General features: G+C 42.3%; 1 protein-coding gene across 1 annotated transcript in view; it reads left to right on the top strand.

Annotated features, from left to right (window-relative positions):
* The window catches only part of slc30a9 (solute carrier family 30 member 9), a 45,468-nt gene that overhangs the window by 14,881 nt on the left and 7,573 nt on the right, over window positions 1-23,014 (top strand). The window contains exons 7-16 of the mRNA XM_042341624.1: window positions 673-755; window positions 5,269-5,327; window positions 7,786-7,853; window positions 8,691-8,793; window positions 10,693-10,748; window positions 11,149-11,284; window positions 13,518-13,557; window positions 15,000-15,071; window positions 19,054-19,161; window positions 22,686-22,851. Of these exons, the coding sequence (XP_042197558.1) occupies window positions 673-755; window positions 5,269-5,327; window positions 7,786-7,853; window positions 8,691-8,793; window positions 10,693-10,748; window positions 11,149-11,284; window positions 13,518-13,557; window positions 15,000-15,071; window positions 19,054-19,161; window positions 22,686-22,851 (891 nt within the window). The remainder of the gene's footprint in view (window positions 1-672; window positions 756-5,268; window positions 5,328-7,785; window positions 7,854-8,690; window positions 8,794-10,692; window positions 10,749-11,148; window positions 11,285-13,517; window positions 13,558-14,999; window positions 15,072-19,053; window positions 19,162-22,685; window positions 22,852-23,014) is intronic.

Here is a 23,014-nt window from a genome sequence, read left to right on the forward strand (position 1 = left end):
TGAAACCCTCATACACACATTCATAACATTCAAGGCTTGACTATACAAACTCCCTGCTTGTCGGCCTCCTCAACACCTCTCTCCATAGGCTGCAGATCATCCAGAACTTTGCAGCCCGTGTCCTCTCCTGCACCAGGCTCCGTGACCCTATTATCCCCATCCTCGTCTGACTCCACTGGCTTCCCATCACACAGAGGATACAGTTCAAAATCCTGGTCCTCACCTTCAAAGCCTTCCATGGTCTTTCTCCCCCCTACCTCTGCAACCTCCTAACCCCTACCAACCTGCCTGCTCCATCCGCTCAGCGGGCTCCGGCCTACTTCACGTCCCCTGCCTCGTCCGCCCCACCATTGGCAGGCAGGCCTTCTGCCTCTCTGCCCCTACCCTCTAGAACTCCACCCCGCAGTCCCTCCACCTCACCCCCTTCCTTACCTCTTTGAAGACCCTTCTCTTCGACCGTGCTTTCGATCACCCTCCTTCCCCCGCCTTCCTGCCACTTCCCCAATCCCAAGCCCCAGCTCGGGTCCGAAACACTGACTGTCCAACGCCTTGGGACGTCCTCCCGACATGAAAGGCACTTTACAAATGTAATGTTGTTGTTATTTATGAAAATATTGGCATTGTAGCATTAAGTATATCTGTAGTTTTAAACCTTGTTAATCTTTATTTAAGGGCCCTTGAAGTACATGGTACCACAGAAGCTCTTACAAGGGCAAAGAAGCACCGTAAGGAGGCAGAAATTGCATATAAAGAAAGTACGTATGTGTAATAAATATTCTGTACTATTTAAAACATGGATTCTAAAATCTTTTCATAAGGGTCAGTCATTTGAATTTGGACTGGTTATTAATAATTTGATTGAGATGCATCGTTTGGTAATTCATGCTTGATATAGTGCCTTATCACGTCGTCAAGACATCTCAAAGTGCTTCACAATTTTACTGTGAAGTCCAATGACTGTATTTTATATGAAGTGCAGTGACTGCAAATGCGGTAGCCAATTTGGGGGGATTGTTAGTCAGGACACCAGGACACCTCCCTTCTCTTTTCGATTTGTGCCATTGGAAATTTAATATCCATCTGAATAGGCCAATAGGGCCTTGGTTTAATGTCTCATTTGAAAGATGGCATCTCCAATAATACAGCACACCCCCAGCACTGCATTGGAGTAAAGCTGCATGATTGGTGACAAGTTGCAGTACTTTTGACAGCCATTTGTTGATGAAAGTCCAATATGAATGTGGTTTCAGATTTCATTGTAGCTGATCTCACAAATCTGCTGGGTGGTTCATATTCTCTGTTTGGAGAATTTAGATTTTCTTTTTAAGTCTGGTTGGTGTATATAGCACTGCACTTGCTATATAACACGGTCACTTAAAGGACTGAGCGCAAAACAGATTCCCGACTGATGGTAATGTGAACGGTAAGTGGTTTTCTTCCTGATAGTGTAAATGCAGCATTACTGACAGTACAGATTGTGGTTGATCAGCAAACTTCACAACATGGTAGCTACATTGATTTTTTTTCCAGAAAGAGACAAAACTTCCTATTTGTAAAATACTTTCCTTTGTAATATGAAAGAAAATGTTAAAGTAAAAGCAACTATCTTATGTTTATTACTACAGTGTCAGTTTTAAGAAATAGCAACAAGCATATATTTTTGATATAAGTATAACATGTTTCTGATGATTTGTATCATACTAACTCTGTCCTCGGTCCCCTCCTCTTCACCCTCTACATGCTCCCCCTTGGTGACATCATCCGCAGACATGGGGTTAACTTCCATACGTATGCGGATGACACCCAACTCTACCTTTCCTCCTCTACCCTCAACTCCACGACCACCGATGTCCTGACAGCTGCCTGTCCGACATCGAGTCCTGGACGAGAGACAACTTTCTTCAGCTCAATGTGAGCAAAACTGAGGCCCTCCTGATTGGCTCACGTCAGCGCCTCCGCACCTCAGGCGCTGACAGCATCAGCATCCAAGGCTGCACTCTCCACCTCTCAAAGCCGTCAGGAACCTCGGGGTTCTGTTCGACCCTGAGCTGTCCTTTCTCCCTCATATCCGCGCCACAACTGGCACCGCCTTCCATCACCTCTGGAATGTCGCCAGACTACGGCACTACCTCACCCCTCACGCTGCTGAAACTCTGGTCCACGCCTTTATCACCTCAAGGCTGGACTATGGGAACTCTCTCCTCGCCGGCCTTCCCGGCACCTCCCTTCACAAGCTGCAGGTCATTCAGAACTCTGCAGCTCGTGTACTGTCCCGCACCAGGCTTCGGGACCACATCACTCCCACCCTCGCTCGCCTCCACTGGCTCCCCATCCCCCAGAGGATCGAATTCAAGATCCTCATCCTCACCTACAAGGCCATTCACGGCCTCGCTCCCTCCTACCTCTCCGACCTACTATCCCCCTACCTACCTGCCCGTACCCTCCGTTCCTCTGGCTCCGGTCTGCTCCACATCCCCCGCCCCAACCGCCCTACCATCGGTGGCCGGGCCTTCAGCCTCTCAGCCCCGAGGCTCTGGAACTCTATCCCCCAGTGCCTTCGCCGCTTCATCCCTTTCCTCCTTCAAGGCCGGTCTCAAGACCTTTCTCTTTGACTGTGCCTTCAGCTCCCCTCTCGACTCTCTACCCCCTCCTCGCTCCCTCCCTTCCCTCCCCTCACCCTGACCATTTCCCCCCTACTCGGGTCCTGACCCAACTGTACAGTGCCTTGGGACGTCCTCCCGACGTGAAAGGCGCTCAATGAATGGAATCTTGTTGTTGTTGTAGCTGGGTTATTTTCTGCCCACCAGCTACAAAACAAATTTTTCTCTTACCAAATGCAGTGTGTTTTTTTAACATAACATAGGAGTGATTTCAAGGTAGTAATCTTATCTCTGGGTTCAGATGACTGATAAAAACTGTTCAAATTTTCTTTGTGCTTCTGATACCACTGAACCCTTTGATAAGATTAGTACCTTGTGATCTCTATAGTACATCAATTAAAAAAAACATATAAATGTGCTCTGCTTCTGAAAAACCCACGACAGAATTGCTAGGCATGATGCTGCTTGTATTTTCGTCTATGTTATTACAGGTATCCACTTTATTATCTTATTTACATTGTTTGCATAGTGTTCTATAAATAATGGCAAGTGTCTGGGAGTTAAAGGTTTTTTTTGGTGTCTGACACATGCAGAAACCCATCACCATACTTAAAAGTATCCAAACCAAACTGAGATTTCCATGCATCTCACCTACACATGGAAATCCCAGGGATAGAGAGAGAGAGAGACATTCACACACACGCACTCAGAGACACAGAGAGAGACACATTCTCACAGAGAGAGACACACACACTCATAGACATAGAGACACACGTTGTCACACACACACACACACACAGACAGACACACACACACTTATAGACACATATTCTCAGAGAGAGAGCGCGAGAGAGAGACACTCATAAACACACATTGTCACACACAAAGAGAGAGACACACAGTCATAGACATAAGAGAGATACACATTCTCAGAGAGAGAGACACACATGTACATGTTCACACAGTGACACTCAGATACACTCACAAACATACATTCGGAGGATAGAGACATAGACACACTCACACAGAGACACTCACAAACAGACACACATACAGAGGAGACACACTCACATAGACACTCACAAACACACACGCACATACAGAGGAGAGAGAGACACACACACACTCAAACACATATAGAGAGACATACTCACACAGACACTCACAGACACATAGAGAGACACACGCTCAGACACTCACAAAGAGACACTCACAAACACATAGAGAGACGCACAGACACTCACCAAACACAGAGAGACACACAGACACTCGCAAACACATAGAGAGATGCACACAGACACTCACAATCACACTACTTCCCAGACAATCACAACAGTGGGGCAGCCATACTTTTCAATTGATCCTGCTGATGAGCCAGGCCGGCTGTGCTGTCATCAGCAGTGCCCTGGAATACTGCGGACCCGCCTGGCTCAGGAACCAGACCACCGAGACCGGCACAGAGGACTGGATCGATTCCGACATTCCATTGCCGGGCATGTCACCTTGGAGCCAGTTCAGCTACAAGGAGACCTGCTTACCTTTCCTCCCCCCCTGAGGACACTCACTTCAACTAGCAAGAGAGTGGGAGTTTACTTCCTGTTCACAAATTAATTCATTTTTGACCACGGTATTAGAAATGTGGAATTTTGTCTCGTGTAGATTACTGGAAGGCCTGTTTTTGACTAATGTGTACACTTTTGTGCAATCTACCTACAACAGGTCATTATAACATTATAGAGTTTCAAACTCTTAGATTATGAGGAGAGATTTCCAAAGCCAAACTTTTATTAATATAAAAAATGATTGAGAATAGATATAAATGTAGTCAGACTATTTAATGTAGACTGCGAAGATAAAACTACAGACCGTATGTTTACAATTAAAAGGACTCGAGTGGGACTGGAAATCAGATTTTATTTTCCCTGGAGTGGCAGATATATCGGAGTCCTATAGCTCAGTGGTTAGAGCACTCGCTTTGCAAGCGAGAGACCTGAGTTCAATTCCAGGCAGAGGGCGAAACCTTGGGCAAGTTTCCTTACTCCATACGCCTAATAATAATCCCTTCAAAAACCAAAAACAATAATTAATTGGTCATTTTCAATCTACGACTGTTTGTGGGACATTGCTGTGCGCAATTGGCTGCCGCGTTCGCCCACAAATATACAGTCAATTCACTTTACAGTGTGTTCTGTGAAGAGCTTTGGGACGTCCTCCCGACGTGAAAAGTGCTATATCAAATGCAAGGATTATTATTATTATTGAAGATTCACAACAAAAGCAGTTGCTGCAGACTCAATTAACTCCTGTAAAAATAAGTGGTTTACTACTTATTTGTGAACATTATTAGAAAATAACAGAGAAATGCAAATTGGTTCACTGTTTCTGGAGGTGGGAGGTGGGATGGGAACAATATGTGTAGAGAGAAGTCGGCTTTGTTTAAATTACAGGGATGGTAAAAAAAACTTATTCGACTCTTTTGGGGTTTTCACATAGACGAAAAGTGTGTTAATCTCCACGAGGGAGTCGATTTTGCATTGACAGTCGAAGAATAAAGCTTTGATGGGATAAATAGTGTTTTTATCATTTCACGTTTTCATATATTCTTCTGAACAACTGAGTGGTTTGAATTTTGGTTTAATTGATTCTCTCTTTCTATTCCCCATTGCAGAACTTTTCAAGAACCAGAAGTTACTGAGAGAATACAGGGACTTTTTGGGTAACACTAGGGTAAGGTCAATTTTAGCCAAAATTGTTCCGAACAAAAACGTATTGCGTCCGTGTTATAACACACTTCGTTACAGCTATGACCTGTTTATAACAAGAATGGCGTATGGGCCCCACTCATTGCATATGCACACAGCTGGGTGTCCAGCTCGGTCCTTTATATCTGTCAGTTTCCAGGTCAATAGGTTATTGCCAATGACATTTGCTAAGAGCTGCGCATGCAACTATGTTTAAATATTTAACAGGTAACTGTTAAATGCATAGTGGAACTGTATATTGCAGTCTCGTTATAAATCGGATTGGAATTATAAATCAGATCTCAATCACCACATTATATCAAGGCTCCTCTGTATTAATTTTTGAAATTGTGCATTTTAGTTTATGGAAAGGCTCAAGAAACAGAAAATTGTGCATACATGTTTGACACCTTCAAAATCTGTTAATTAACGCTGATGTTATTTGCAAAGGGCTTTTTTGACATGCTCTTTTTGCCATTTCTATCGAACACAGTTTTGAAACATCTAACATAGCAGAGTCATGTTAGCCAGCATGTCGATTAGTGTTTTAAATTATGTCATAAACAGTGAAAATAAATTTCAAATGTCTTACCAATATTTTAGTGCTTGAAACAGCTCCCACTGTTAAATTGTGTACCATCTGATGTTGACTAAAATTATTATCAGGATTGTTTTTGTGCTGTAACAGAGGAGTGTAGCATACCTGCTGATATGTCAGTAATGCATCAATTAATTTTAGTTTGCTGCAATCCATTAGAGTTGAATTTGAGCAGTTCAAGCTATCTGAATTTTTATTTTGCTACACTGAAATGCATTTTTATGTGTACGTTTACCACACTGGAAGGAAATGGAAGTTCCATCTAAGTGCAGTAAAATTAGTTCAATTTTAAACTGATAGTAGGCTTCATGAAAATGAGTATAACATTATTCACACAGCAATATTATAGCTTCATTTCACAAAATACTACAGAGGAATAGGATTCCTTAAATATGTTAATAGAAAAAGTCTTGTAGAATGTTCATCATGAGCTACGATTATATGTTTACATCTTGTAATCTTGCTACAATTCTTCTGAAGTTCTTTTTAAACCTTTTTATGAACATTTGTTACAATTATTAGCAGATACATTTGGTATAATCTGTAACAGCTATCAAAACTCTTAGTTTTAAAGGAGAAATAGTCTGCAATGGGTATTTGAGCTTCCACTAGTATAATGAAAACAAATTATTGGCATAAAACCTCATTTGAACATGATATATCAATTTTATTTTCAAAACTGAGGGCCTGAGCCACCCTGGATGCACCCAACCATAGAGACATTTAATGTTAGTGAACGCATACACAATTCACAGGCACTGACTTCCATTAAACTCATGAGAGATGTTGAGGGAAGTCGTAAGTCCTTTGCATAACACATTTATAATCCTTGCATTTGATGTAGCGCTTTTCACGTCGGGAGGACGTCCCAAAGTGCTTCACAGAATATATACTGTAAAGTGACTTGACTATATAATTGTGGGCGAACACGGCAGCCAATTGCGCACAGCAATGTCCCACAAACAGTCGTAGATTGAAAATGACCAATTTATTATTGTTTTTGGTTTTGGAGGGATTATTATGTTACTGGAATAACTAGTGTAGGAGGAGGTTGGTCATAAAGTAGTCTGTCAGATCATTTATTTCTATCTTAAAAAATGTGTGATGTGTATCCAATTGGGTCTTATCCTACTCTGATTAATAAAACTTTTCCAATGACAAAAATCATTCATTATACTTATTAAAATGTGATGATGATGGATGTTTTGAAATCAGTTTAACAGCACAGTGTTCAGTATTTTCCACTGCAGTCCATCGTAAGTGATTTCCCATGGTTCTGGTATGAGCCAGCTGAGGGATGTTGAAATATTTTTGTTTCTGATGCTCACAAGTTATTGCTCTTAACAAGGGTGGAAATATTTTGTCCTGATAGTGCGTGGTAGAGGACCAGCGGTCTAAAATTGGAAATGTAACATTTGCTCAGAAAGGGTGTTTGAGATGAGAAATTTATCTCCACAGCAATAATCTTTAAAATCAGAGCTGTCAGCAAGTGTTTGGCTATCTTTTCATCATTTCACATATTCAGATAAGCTAAACTTTCTGATTTGGACAACTGTTGAGATACTGAGATTTCCGTCCAATATTTTCATGGGAGGTTCTATATTAGTTGTGTGATGTTTTTACATTTAAAAACGGCTAATTATGCTTATTTTTAGAATCGGTAAATTATTTTGCTAATGCTGACTTTTTCTGTTGAGTAAAGAAAAAATGGGAGATGAGCTGCATTTCACAAAATTAATGTCTTACTGAGTATAATTGCAGTGTTGGGAAGCTTGTAACAAGACTACAAGCGTTTGTGGTTTAATTCTATGTCAGTAACCATTTGACATTTCATATATCCTTTCAGCCTCGTTCAACTACATCAAAACCATTTCTACAGGGACCTGCAAAAGTGGTAATGGTTGCAATCTGCATGTAAGTCATTGTTTTGCAATGGAAGACTCTTTTTAAAAAATGAACAGATATGTTAACGAATAAATAATTATTTTGGGAAAAAATGAAGAAGTAGATATGAGAATAATTGTTTATAAGTTGTTCGAAATAGGTTTATCTTGTCCATGATATCTTAGATAATGCAGCAGAAAAGCTTTTTGTCCGGTTTACATGTACTGCATTGGAAAATAAGAATAATGCTATCTTTTTCAGTATCATATTATTGGGTGGCCAAACCCATCACCATCCTTAACAGTATCTAAATCGGACTGAGAGTTCCATGCATGCCACCTACTCATGGAAATTTCAGTGTCTGGAATGGAATGCACTCCCTCTACCCGAAGGGACATATCCTGGTTGCCTAATTCTGGAGAGTATTAAGCAGAGGTTGACAAGAGCAAGCCACGGGACCCCCATAACATACGTTTGGGTACTGCTGGATTGAACAAGCTAAAACCACATAGCTTGCCATTGAAAGCACTGTTGAACAACCTTTCTGCTGCTTGTCCAGCCAAGACCACCATAATAGTTAGGGCTGTGACTTGCAGGATTAACAAGGAGAAAAGAAGGGAATACAGGGGGAGCCCCCGTGATAGCACTCTTCTCTTTAGCACTTCCCCGCTTACCGCACATGGGTCAGCTGTGAACAGTTTCACACATTAAAAACCTTGCCGGCTTCTAGGTCATCCAATCGCTGGTGACATCATTTTCTGAATGTTGCGAATTATGCGCAGGAAGAACTTTACTTTTTAATACAACATCTCTACATTGCTGTCTACATTAATATACTTATTTTCTTCTGTTTTTTGCTCTCTTTAGCAATGGGCTGAATTTTATTTTCAAACTTCTTGCCTGGGTTTATACAGGCTCTGCAAGCATGTTCTCAGAAGCTATACATTCACTGGCTGACACCTGTAACCAGGTAAAGAAGTATTCAGTTTATTACCTGCAATGTACTGGCAAGACTAATGGTGGGGAGGGAGGGTGTGGGGGGGAGATCCAGTCTGGTGAGCCACAATTTCCGTCTCAGCATAATTACAATGCCCGGTACCGGCATTTACCGCATGGCCTCTAAATGCCGGCAAGGATGATGAGGAGGGGTTGCACGAGAAAAGAGTGGGCCAGTGGTAGTTTACACACTTTTGGCTAGGTAGGAATACAGATACCTGGAGTCCAGTAAACCGGGAGTTTACAATATGTCTAGAATTCTGAACTAATTGTATTGGTAATTTATATTAGAAACAAGGAAGACACATTTGTATTTTCCTGATGTTAACTGGGCTAGGAATTATATTATTATTATATCAGCAAACATTAGAAAAGTATGATACATGGAGACTTCATCAATAATCTTTGCTATGAAGTTACACTATTTCAGCTTCAGTTTTATACGTAGACATAATTACTATTTGCAAACTGCAGTTCTGATTATTAAGAAGTGCAACATTTCCTATTTTGAAAAAAAAACGGAAGTCGCTGGGAACACTCAGCAGGTCAGGCAGCATCTATGGAGAAAGGAAAGTGAATCAACGTTTCAGGTCCACGACCCTTTGTCAGAATTGGGGCATGTTGGGAGGGAGAGGCTTTTAAGGGCTATCAGAGGGGGGGAAAGGGAGAGGTTGGAATTTCCTATTTTAAATTTGGGGCCTCCGTTTTTTCAAGATTCCATCTGTAGCAGTAGAATGGATTGGAAAACTTTGTACCCAAGTGATCCTTCAGTACAAATAGAGGAAACATATTATTGGCACTGTGGGTTCAATTGGTCAGCTAGCAAAGTGTAAAACAGTGTCTGGCTTCCAGTTTCCCATTGATTTCACTTCCTGCCCATGGGCAACATGCTACTGATGTTACTTCTTGCATGTTATACATGTGCAAGAAGTGCCATTGACGTCTCTTTCTTATGAAGTCATTTCTGCATGACTTCTTGTGCGTAGAACGAATACACAGCATGAATAAAGTGATATAAATGAAGCTTCCTATGCAGCGACTTCCTATGCATGCAATGCGCACAAAGTGACATCAATGATGAATTGAACACCCAGATATTGGAAGCCAGAAAGTGAGCGCTTTAATGGGGAAATGTTATCATCTAACGACTACCTAGAAAAAAGCTATTTTTTTTTCTTTTAATTTAGTTGCTATGGGGAAAGAGTTTCATTTTGTAATTAGAAGCTGGAATTTTAGATTTTCCTTGTCCATAGATTCATCTAAAGAAGCAGTGCACTTAAGGCACAACAATTCTGGTTCATGTGATGATTTGTTGCAGAAGTACTTGTTTGCTTACAAATTTGTCAAATGAAGAAATCCTTAGAATACCACATTGATGCAAGTCTCATCAGCATTTTGAATATGACACATGGGCAGATTTTATTGGATTTGTGGGGGGAATTTGCTGCAATCCTAAGACGCATCCTTTTTATTCACAGGAAAATAACTTTGTCTTTCTGTCACGAACATCATTTGTATAGAGTTTATGAGGGAAGAAATTATGATAGCTTGTTTGTCTGTGAATGTGCATGGATTTCCAGGAAGTGTGGAATTGTTCTATTTTATTGTACCTGTCTCTCCTTCACACACTATTTCTCGCTCTGTCTCTCCTCTTCTGTTTATTTTACTCTCTCTCATTGACTTTCTTCCTGAATTTCTGTGTCTTTTTCTTTGTACGTGAACGTCTTTCTCTCCTCAATCCCGCTCTAACTGTTCTATTACAAATTACTAAAAAAAACTCATATTGCTAGTTCACAGTTGCACTGTTCTGCTAACTGTTCCCCTCTTCCTTCAATATTCCACCCTAAAATGGATGTAAAATGTTTCTGTACAGGCTTTGCTAGCAGTGGGCATCAGCCAGTCTTCAAGGACCCCAGACCCTGGCCATCCGTAAGGAGACCCTAAATTGTTTTTTACTGTGAACTGAAAAATAGGACACTGTGTAACTTGATCTCTGAAATTGGTTTTAATACAATGAAAAGGCATGCAAAGGACGGATTAACCACTGCCAAATGATACAAGCTTTGGAATCAAAATACTTTGTTAATTTAAATTTAGTAGTACACAGTAGACTTTTTTTTATAAACCTCCTGTCCTGCGAACCTGCACTAAATCGTGGAGTGTAATAACAAATGTCCTACCACAAGATTTTTTAAAAATAATGCGGTTCTACCATATGTGGGGTTATCTTCTTCCTCTCCCCCCCCCCCCCATTCTAGTTGCATAGGCAAACCGAGTTTGTGTGTTCCCCTTGTCTTATAATCCAATTATAACCTTTTTTTAAAAAAAGGTATGGATTTACAAATATGCGCTACATTGCATCCCTAATAAGTGGAGTTGGAATCTTTATGATGGGTGCAGGACTTTCCTGGTACCACGGAATAATTGGACTTTTACACCCTCAACCGATGGAATCTCTATTATGGGTAAGTTCTACATTTATCAAATACTACAGAAATAAGTTGTGGAATAGATTGAGTAAGGAATAAAATATATTCAACAGGTCCAGGTAAATGCACACCCGATCCAAACATAGATTTCAATGTACCAAACCTTTGCCACTGTATAATCCAGATTTTTTCAAATTCAAGTATCAATTAAATACAAAACCCTAGTACTTCAAGCTTTAATAACCCAATTTTAAAAATGTTATGCAATTTTTTTGCTATTGTTGGACTGAAGCACTGAATGAATCATAAAATAGCTTACATATAAACATTTTTTAAACAGACTGTTGTGTTCAAATTATAGAAATAATCGTCCAAACATCATTCTAGTGTCTCAGTACAAAATACTGGGAAAATGAACTGACACTAATTTGCTAGTGTTAGAGATTTGCTCAAATTTTCTACACAAATAAGTACATATGCAGACTGTGATGTGAAAACTAAAGACTCGGGTGTACATAATCCCAGATGCATACAGTGAATACATTGATGCATTGTGACTATTTTATGCTATAAATATGTTAAGCAATATTATTGTATGCTTGGTTTCATGTGGAAAAGTGTTGAGCAATCTAACTTGTAGAAATGAAAAGAGGTTTAATGAAATAAATCCGCTGCTAATAGGTACTGAATGAAAATAAAAATTGAAAAGGCAGTGTAAAAGCTACAGAAAAAATAAGAAAATGGTAATTCTTTAAAATAAAATGTACAGAACCAGAATTAGAAAGTGCATTACAAAGTGTAAGGTAAAATAGTGGGAATAGTTCAATATTTTGGAGGAGGGTTTCTTTTAGACCATCTTTGGGAATCTCTAGAGCTATCCCAAGGAGAATGAATAATTCTTCCAATAAAATTGCCAAATGGTTCCATGTTTTAGCTTCTTTTTAAATGGCTTTGACATTTGAACATTTAGCAAAGCAAATTACAGTGGAATGACATAACCCTGGTTTGTATATATTTGGTTGTGTAATTGTGTGAGTGCTGGGAAGTTTAATTCATCATCTTGAGGTTTTAGTTTTTACTTTATTCATCATCATCAACAACAACAAAATTGCATTTATAGAGCGTCTTTCATGTCGGGAGGATGTCCCAAAGCACTGAACAGTCAGGTGTCGGGGCCCGAGCATGGGGGAGGGGTGGTGTAGGGGTGAGGGAAGGCAGAGAGGTGGGAGGGAGACCAAAGACACGGTCGAAGAGAAGGGTCTTGAGACCGGCCTTGAAGGATGTGAGGGAGGAAGTGAGGCGAAGGGACCGTAGGATGGAGTTCCAGAGTGTGGGGGCAGAGAGGCTGAAAGCCCGGCCACTAGTGGTAGGGCAGGTTGGGCGGGAGACATGGAGCAGGCCGGAGCCCGCTGAACGGAGGGAGCGGGCAGGTTGGCAGGCAGTCGGCAGGTCAGAGAGGTAGGAGGGAGCAAAGCCATGGATGGCCTTAAAGGTGAGAACGAGGATCTTGAACTCGATCCTCTGGGGATGGGGAGCCAGTGGAGTCGGGTGAGGGTGGGAGTGATGGGGTCACGGAGCCTGGTTTGTGAGAGTACACGAGCTGCAGAGTTTGGATGATCTGCAGCTTGTGAAGGGAAGAGTTGGGAAGGCCGATGAAGAGGGAGTTCACGTAATCAAGCCTTGAGGTGACGAATGCGGAGTGGGGACTTAAGTTGCCTCTCGGTCCTTCCTCGTACTAATAGCTCACCTGAGGTTAGGGACTGGTGGAAAATATGGGTGAAAGTTCAAGTTCTGCATTGTTGGTTGTTTTGTTGAAACAGTAATGAATTTAAATATGTTGACTATGGTTGATATTGTTTCATAATAATAATAATAATCCTTGCATTTGATATAGCGCTTTTCACGTCGGGAGGACGTCCCAAAGCGCTTCACAGAACACACTGTAAAGTGAATTGACTGTATATTTGTGGGTGAACGCGGCAGCCAATTGCTCACAGCAATGTCCCACAAACAGTCGTAGATTGAAAATGACCAATTTATTATTGTTTTTGGTTTTGGAGGGATTATTATTAGGCTCTGTGTGGAGTAAGGAAACTTGCCCAAGGTTTCGCCCTCTGCCTGGAATTGAACTCAGGTCTCTCACTTGCAAAGCGAGTGCTCTAACCACTGAGCTACAGGACTCCATTGAAATATTTGGACTCAATTTGATTACATGTCTATTTTAAAAAGAAATCTATTTTAAAAAGAAATCCATATTTATGTTTTTTAGGCATATTGTATCCTCGCTGGATCATTAGTATCTGAAGGAGGTATGGATGTGCAGGCATGGACTATTGCTCTCTAGAAAAACATTTAAACTGTTTCAACAATTTCTATGAATGTGTTTTCCCTTAACTGCTTTGTGCTTGTGCTCTTGATAATCAACCTTTTGAAAGCAATAAAGGTAAACTGATTTTTTTCAAATTGAAAACTAAGTCCTGCCTTGCAGTTTTTACTCTTGAGCTGCATCCATGGATTACGTTTTTGGTAAAACGTGTTTTAATAGTTTTCACCTCGGTTTAACCCTTCGATTGCCAAGAGCTCTAGGTTCACTTGTGTCTCACTGAGACAGCTAGATTTGTACTATTCATCATGTACAATAGATGCTAAAGACAATATTTGTATTGCAATAAAGCTACTCAGATATCAGAGAAAATAGTTCTGTGTAATAGTAACCCCAAACTATTAAACCTGTTTTAAATTTTAAAATATCAACACTTTGTCTGTTTGCATGCTCTACCTTCTTCCTTTTTTACTCTTTTACTTTCAATCTACTGTACCCTATGAGCATAGTAATGTTCATAGTAATGTTCAGGACCAGAAATGATGATTACAATCAATCTGGCTCGTCTCATTTTCAAACAACTACCCAATCTTGCATAATCCCAATTTACGTGTCAGTCTGGTTCAGTTGGTAGCCCTCTTATCTCTGAGTAGGAATGTTGTGGGTTCAAGTCCCACATTGGGACTTTGAGCTCATAGTCTAGGTTGACAGATACCAGGAAGATTTTCTTCACGCAGAGGGTAATCAATGACTGGAATAGGTTGCCAGGTAAGGTGATAGAGACCAGAACACACTAGACCTATTTAAAAAACAGCTTGAAGCAGTGATGGGGTTTTGGGGGATAGGTTGGATGTTCTGGAGGGATGAGATTGGATGAGCTGAAGGGCCTTCTTCATGCAGACCTATCTTGTGATTCTCCAGTGCATTGCTGGGGGTGTGCTGCATTAACGGAGATGCTGTCCTTTGGGTGACACTTTAAACCACGTAAACATAAAAAACAATAAATGAAGCAGCTGCCAAGGATATTTATTGGGGACGCTGTCCTGTTTAAATTGTTGCTTTCAATCAAATTTAATGACCTTTGCAGCAATTACCTTTTCTCTGTTTGTCAATATATTTGCTGCATTTGGTGCTTATGCTGATAATGGCGAAAGTAAGGCAAATTTACCATCAAGAGGAGAATTCTCATTTTTTTAAATGTGTTAGGCAATACGCGTAGTGAACTGAATTGCCTGTTTATCCAGAGTTTTAGCTCTCCACTTGACCTTTTCTGATTACACTGTTGGAGTTAATGCCTAACCACTCGTTCCCAAATTGCCTAACTTTTTTTTACTCATTGTGTGGCAAATCTGATCAGATAAACCACATGTTGTATGTTTGCAGTCATGGCTTTTTGTGTGAAATAATTCAATTGTATTTTCTTTGCAGCAACTCTGCTAGTAGCTGTAAATGAACTCCGCAAGAGTGCTCGAGTTAAAGGAATAACATTTTATCAGTATGGTAAGATACTTTCATCTTTTGAAAGTTGCAATACGTTTTGGTACATATTGGGAAATAGTTTGCTCTAGCATAAACTCTTAACAGTACTGAATAATGTTCAGGGTTCTTTCTGTTATGTTTTTAAAGCTATAGCCAGTCAGTCAGTGGGCAAAATCTAGAATACGGCTTCTAAACAAGTATTCACTCGAAATGCGGCTGCTAGATGGGTTTTTAATTCTTATCTGCAGAGCTTCTAGCAATACATTTTTGCTTTTAGAATTTTATTTAACAACAACAACAAAATTACATTTGTAAAGCACCTTTCATGTTGGGAGGATGTCCCAAGGCGCTGGACAGACAGAGTTACGGACCCGAGCTGAGGGTCGTGGTGGGGGAGGTGGGAGGGCAGGGGGGCAAGCAGGGAGATCGAAAGCACGGTCGTAGAGATGGGTCTTGAAGGTGGCGAGGGAGGGGGCAAGATGAAGGGACTGCGGGATGGAGTTCCAGAGGGTGGGTGCAAAGTGGCGGAGGGCCCGTCCTCCGATAGTGGGGCGAGCAAGGCAGGGGATGTGAAGCAGGCCGGAGCCCGGTGAGCAGAGAGCGAACAGGGTGGTAGGGGGTTAGGAGGGCGGAGAGATACAAAGGAGCAAGATCGGGAGGGCTTTGAAGGTGAGGACTAAGATCTTTAACTGTATCCTCTGTGTGATGGGAAGCCAGTGTAGTTGGGGGAGGATGGAGGTGATAGGGTCACGGAGCCTGGTGCAGGGGAGGATATGGGCTGCAGAGTTCTGGGTGATCTGGAGCCTATGGAGGAAGGAGTTGGGGAGGCCGACAAGCAGTGAGTTTGCATAGTCAAGCTTGGATGTTATGAATGCGAATATGAGTGTTTCGGCAGCCTGCGGTGTGTGACAGTGGCGGAGCCGAGCGATGTTGTGGAGGTGGGGAAAGGCAGAACGGGTCATGGCACGAATGTGGGGTAGAAGGGATAATTGAGGGTCAAACAAGACCACAAAGTTCCGGACTGGCTTGGTAAGGTGGAGTGTGCAGCCATGAATGGTGATGCTGTCAGTACTGTTAAGAGGCACTGACGGGAGCCAACCTGGAGAGCCCTTATTTTACTGACATTCAACCGACGAAAGTTAGCTTGCTCCCTCCAACCTCTGCCACTTCCTAACCAGGACTGGATGAGCGCTAACAAATAGACCCCATGATCAAAAAATCGACAATTTGGACTCCATTGTTATGAGAGTTATAATAATCCTAATCCTTGCATATGGGATAGTGCCTTTCATGTCGGGAAGACGTCTCAAAGCGCTTCACAGAATTTTACGTAAAGCACAGTGACTGTATTTGTAGATGAACACAATAATCCAATTACGCACAGCAACATCCCACAAACAGCAATGAAATGACTGACCAAAGACAGATACAAGCTGAGCAGTAATTGTTCCTATGACCACATAAGTCAGGGAAAAATTACAGGTATTGCAAATTGGGCAAGGTACTGAAGGGTACATGCGAAACCATATCATAGCAATAGTCAGTGTCTTCCAGGACAAAAAAGGTTATGTTGCCATGACTTTTATGGCACAGTATGATCGTACTTCTCACACCGCCTGAATTTCATCTCTTCAAACGTCTTCTCCTCTAGCCCAAGGACCATATCGTGTGGTGTTCCTCAGGGCTCTGTCCTTGGTCCCCTCCTCTTCAACATCTTATATGCTCTCTCTTGGTGAGATCATCCGCAGACATGGGTCAACTTCCACATGTATGTGAATGACACCCAACTCGACCTCTCTGCCTCCACTCTTGACTCCAGGACACTGCTGTGCTGACAGAATGCCTGTGAGACATCAAGTCCTGGATGAGAGCTAACTTTCTTCAGTTGAACGTCATCAAGACCGAGGCCCTCCTGATTGGCTCCGGTCAGCGCCTCCACACCTCAGGCGCTGACAACATCACCATCCATGGTTGCACACTCCACCTTGCTAAGCCAATCTGGAACCTTGGGGTCTTGTTTGACCCTCAACTATCCTTTCTACCCAAGATCTGCGCCATGACCCTCTCTGCCTTCCCCCACTTCCACAACATTGCCCAGCTCTGACACTGTCACACCGCAGGGCGCCAAAACCCTCATACACACATCACTACCTCTCCTCTCACCTCAACCTTCAAGGTTCTGTCCTCGAATGGTTCAGATGCTATCTCACACCAGCTCCACTTTGTCTCCACAAATGGCTTCTCCTCCAGCCCCCACACCGTTTTGTGTGGTGTTCCTCAGGGCTCTGTCCTCGGTCCTCTCCTCTTCAACTGGTACATGTTCCCTCTTGGTGATATCATCTGCACACCCAACTCTTATCTCTCTGCCTCCACACTCGACCCCAGGATCACTGATGTCCTGACAGAATGTCTCTCAGACATCAAGTCGTGAATGAGAGCCAACTTTTTACAGTTAAACGTCAGCAAGACCTAGGCACTCCTGATTGGCTCCCGTCAGCGCTTCTACACCTCAGCACTTGCAGCATCGGCATCTACAGATGCACACTCCATCTCACCAAGCCAGTCAGGAATCTAAGCGTCTTGTTCGACCTTCAACTGTCCTTTTTCCCCACATCCGTGCCATGACCCACTCTGCCTTCCCCCACCTCCGCAACATTGCCCACCATTGCCTCACCCCTCAGGCTGTCAAAAGCCTCATACATGCCTTCATTACGACCAGGCTCGACTATGCCAATTCCCTGCTTGTCAGCCTTCCCACTCTTCCCTCCACAAGCTGCAGATCGTAGAATAATGCAGCACAGAAGGAGGCCATTTGGCCCACCGTGTCTGTGCTGGCTCTTTGAAAAGAGCTATCAAATTCAATCCCACTCCCTGCTCTCTCCCTGCAAACTTGTCCTCCCCAAATAATTATCTACTTCTCTTAAAAGTTGTTATTGAATTGGCTTGCACCACCCTTTCAAGCAAAGCATTCCAGATCCGAACAACTCGCTGTGTGAAACCTTCTCTGCTCCAAGGAGAATAATCCTAGCTTTTCTAGCCTCTCCTGATAACTGAAATCCCTCATTCCTGGTACCTGATCATCCAGAACTTTGCAGCTTGTGTCCTCTCCCGCACCAGGCTCTGTGACCCCATCATATCCACCCTCACTTGGCTCCACTGGCTTCCCATCCCTAAGAGGATCGAGTGCAAAATTCTCGTCCTCACCTTCAAGGCCCTCCATGGCCTTGTCCCATCCATCTCTCCGACCTGCTAACCTCTTATCAACCTGTTCGCTCCCTCCGCTTAGCAGGCTCCGGCCTGCTCCATGTCCCCCTCCCGTCCCGCATCACCATCGGCAGTCAGGCCTTCAGCCTCTTTGCCCCACTGTCTGGAACTCCATCCCACATTCCCTTCAACTCGCTCCCTCCCTCCTTTGCCTCCTTCAAAGCATGCCTCAAGACCTTCCTCTTTGACAGTCCTTCTGCCACCCTCCTACCCCCACCCTCCGTGCCCTCCACCTTCCCTGATCCCAAACCCCCACCCCCCCACCCCACTTGGGTCCTAATCCCTGACTGTTCAGCACTTTGGGACGTCCTCCCGGTGTGAAAGGCGCTTTGCAAATGTAATTGTTTATTGTTTGTATTTGTGATTACCAGAAAGAGCCCTGCACAATCATTCTGGCAAAATAACTAAAACGCAATAAAATGGCAATGAAGAACATTGACTGTATGTAGCAGTTGTGTCATTTAATACTAATCAATGATAATAATTAAAATTTAATTTTATGTTTCAGTGATTGTTATGAAAAACTTAGCTTTACTCTTCTGTTTTATAATATTTTCTACTGGCCAGATTATTTTCTAGTACTTTATATCAGGTATCGAATATTCTCTCTAATTTTGTTATGTGGACAATCTGGTCCATTATTATAGTACAGGCTGGGATGAAATAAATTAATGTCTACCAATCTGCTATAACCTGTTTGTTCTCATTCTATTAACATGTAAACATGTTTTTTTCACAGTGGTGCACGGTCACGATCCCAGCACTAATGTTGTTCTGTTGGAAGATTCAGCTGCTGTTATAGGAGTGATGTTAGCAGCTAGTTGCATGGGACTGACATCTCTTACTGGTAAGGCACAACATAGAACAGTAGCTCAATGACTATTTTGCTAAGTTCTCCTTGACATATTTAGATACAGTACGTGATTTGTTGTGGAGAGATGGTACTAGAGAGCAGGGAATGTAAAATGTTATATTGGATTGGGTAGAGATTACATTTATGATTTAACCTTACATCTAAGCACTTACCTTAAATTGGCTTCTCAATGTTTGCAGCTTCCTCTTTAATCAACTATATAAAACAGTATGGTTACACTTTTATATTTCTATTGTTCCCAAAGGTTATAATATAGATTGAGGGTTTTGCACGTCATGTGTTATCAGGACGTTGATCATTTGATAACTTGTAGTTAGTAATCTGAAGGCAGATGTCCGCCAGATAGCTGATGAGGAAACTCTGAGGCTTGGGGCGACAGCTGTTGGAAAGCGTTACCTGGAGTTCGAGTTTGTAAACACACATTCATACATCCAGTGCCTGGAATCCACCTTGATTGGCCTGCAGAGAGGTAAGCACCTGTTGCTTAAGCTCCACACCTCAACTGGTGGAATCATCGCTTGATGGCGAGGAACATGTGCCCAAGCTGCAGACAGGAAGATGGTGGCAATGCTCTCGTGCATTTCATGCTGAGCTGTTTTGCCCACCGGGAAGCTTGCAGGGAGTTCCTGGTACCTACTATCGACCTAGTGAGGGCTCAAACCTACACTTGTCAGATGTCAAATGATTAACTAGTGACTATCCTCCTGTGGGGGAGGTAAGCAGAGTCTCCTTGGAGCTGAACTGGCTTAAGGTGACATGTTTGGCAATGGATCCAGAGTAATCCAGGCCACTGCTGACAGCACAGCCAGACTGGCTTATCGGCAAGACTTGGAAGGGCAGACCAGTCACTGGGGGCAGGGGTTTCTCTCACTCAGCTCCTGTTAGCCAAAGCCCTAATGGGTAGGATGGTCTGAGCTGGACAAGCAGCAGAAAACCTTGCCAGGCAGCATTCTCAATGGCAAGCTATGTGTTTTTAGCTGGTAAGACTCCAGCAGTATTACTCCAACACATGTGAAATTTCTTCCATGAATCTTGCTAACCACGTTCCCTGGTGCTCAACCTGAATTGGGCTAAAATAAGTAGACTTTTACACCCTCACACTACAGGAAATTAATGTTAGGTACTGATATGTCCCTCTTAGTCTCGGCCAAAATACATTTTCCAAAACAACTGAGATCGTCCCATTGACTCTTTGTTGGAATGTGCAGCTGGTCTTAAACAGAATTTGATGTACCCATCTATATCTCCTGGGAAAAATATTTTTTTCCTGAAGTCAATGTTATCTAATTGGCACCTCTTAGCAAAATTGTTTATTATATTTACTCAGACAAAATACTCCCAGGAACTTTAGTGCTTAATCAGCAACCTGAAATTTAGCTGAATTTAACTCTTTGTACACTGATTTATGTAGCTTATAGTATTCAGAAACCTCTAGTTCTGACAAGATGCACAAATACAACAACAAGATTCCATTTATAGACGCCTTTCACGTCGGGAGGATGTGAATAATTTGAGGTCGACAAAACAGTGACTCAAAAAAGCAACAAATTTCATTGATATAGCGCTTTTCACGTCGGGAGGACTTCCCAAGGTGCTGGCCAGTCAAGGATTTGGACCCGAGCTGGGGGTTGGGATCAGGAGGGTAGGAGGGTAACCGAAGAGGAGGTTCTTGAGACGGGCATTGAACGAGGCAAGGGAGGGTGAGGTGAAGGATGGAGTTCTAAAGGAAGGAGCAGAAACGCTGAAGGCCCAATCGCCGATTGCAGGGTGGGGGATATGGAGCAGGACAGAGCCCCCTGAGCAGAGGGAACGGACAGATCAGTATGGAACAGGATCACAACAGGATTCACTAATAGCGACTCAATTGCTAATGAGAAATGCTGCCAGTAACTGACATATCATAGAAATCCAATAGGACTAGACACAGATACTTTATAATCAGTCCTGTTCAGGAGGAGCCTAAGTGTGAACTCAAATTGCTATTCATGAGCACACTCCGAAGCATCGATAGTAGATCAGGGAGTTACCATGCATTCGTCAGCAACAGCAAATTACATTTGTATAGTGCCGTTCACATCGGGAGGACGTCTCACTAGCTTGCCCAAGTGGCAATTGTTTATGTATGAGCCTTGGCAGTGAATGATGGTAGCCATCTCAGTTGCAGAGGGCATCACAGCCAAGCCTGGACCTCTCCCTACCTGGCTGGCACAACCAATAAAGGGTGCTGTAGAGAACCCAAGACCAGGAATCCTGGCTGGTTTTCCCTGGGCAAATTTAGCTTCCTCTTGTCTGAGATCAGCAAACTCGGCATGGACCTTGGTTTTAAGAGCTCCTGGTCCATAAGCTGTAGTGTATCTACAACACCATCAGGGCTGCCCCAATCAGCAAGTTCTTTACTGTCCTTCAGGTTGAATCAAAGGTGTTTCCACACCATGTAGATTTGAAAATCCATTGATAAGTTCCTCAAACTTTTGGTTCAGTTATCTTTTATCAAGGAACCATATCTTTGACCGTCAGTTTTTCCAAGTCCTCTTAACATCAACATCCAAACCCTCTCAACATAAACATTACAACTTTTCTTGTTTTGATAAATGTTAGGTGCTATTCTATCTCAGAGACTAAACATGGAAAAGTGCGAGCAATTGATTTGTGCACCAAATTGACGCTCTCCTCTTGTATTTGAGCTCATGGATACCCATTTTCCACAACAATTATTCCTTCCACTCCTCCTGAATACCATTTATTATAAAGCATTGGCATCTAGCTTTATTATTTGGCTAAAAGTAACCATTAACTTAAAAAAAAAATTGGTCACTCAATCCACGACTGTTTGTGGGATACTACTGTGCGCAATTGGCTGCCACGTTTCCGCCCACAAAGCACACAGTCAATCCACTTTGCAATATGATCTGTGAATTACTTTGAGATGTCTCATCAACGTGATAAGGCAGTATATCAAATGCAAGGATTATTATTATTATATTGTACTAAGGAATTGAGAATAAATCATTCTGAAAAATATCATCAAAACTACCCGGTGACCACCATGTTCAGTTTTCTGGAACAACCTTAAGTCATGTTACCATTTGATGACAGTTTCAATTAATATTTGAGCTGTTATGTTTATACAGCCTTTTTTGTACCTTTTAAAAAAATTGCTGCTCAACCCTAATCAATTGTGGAGCCAAGCAGAAAATGTAGTCAATCATTTGGACCTTAAAACAGAATTGTTAATGTAGGTGTACCTCTAGCTGTTTGATGATATTGGATAATGTGATCTTGGATTCAGCTAAAAGTAGGTTTTGTTGAGGTGATACCATGTAAGTACCCAAATAGTTATAAAATACTATAATAGAAAGCTATACTTTCTTGAGTAATTGAATAACAGTAATGAAGACAAGGCTGTGCAGTTAGTTATAATTTGGGATTAGCACGATCATTCAAGTACATTATTACTTAAATATTTCACTTTTTTTGTTCTGCTTCCTCTATTCCAGGTAATCCATATTATGATAGCCTAGGCTCTCTAGGTGTTGGAACACTCTTGGGAGCAGTATCTGCATTTTTGATCTATACCAACACAGAGGCTCTGCTTGGGAGGTCAATTCAAGCAGAAGAAGTACAGCGACTTACTGAGCTGTTGGAGAATGATCCTTCAGTAAGGTAATTGGGTTTCCTGGGTTAGGGTTACTCACAGACCAGTAGCAGTTGAGGAAGTCTAAGGAAGTTGGTCATCCTCCCACTCCCAAGCCCCTTGCCCTCCACCCATCTTGATTCCAAACTCCAGTTTGTTTGCAAACCCTTGAATGTCCAGCACCTTGGGATG

The sequence above is a fragment of the Callorhinchus milii genome, unplaced genomic scaffold (assembly GCF_018977255.1).
Source record: "Callorhinchus milii isolate IMCB2004 unplaced genomic scaffold, IMCB_Cmil_1.0 Scaffold1, whole genome shotgun sequence".
Lineage (NCBI taxonomy): Eukaryota > Metazoa > Chordata > Chondrichthyes > Chimaeriformes > Callorhinchidae > Callorhinchus > Callorhinchus milii.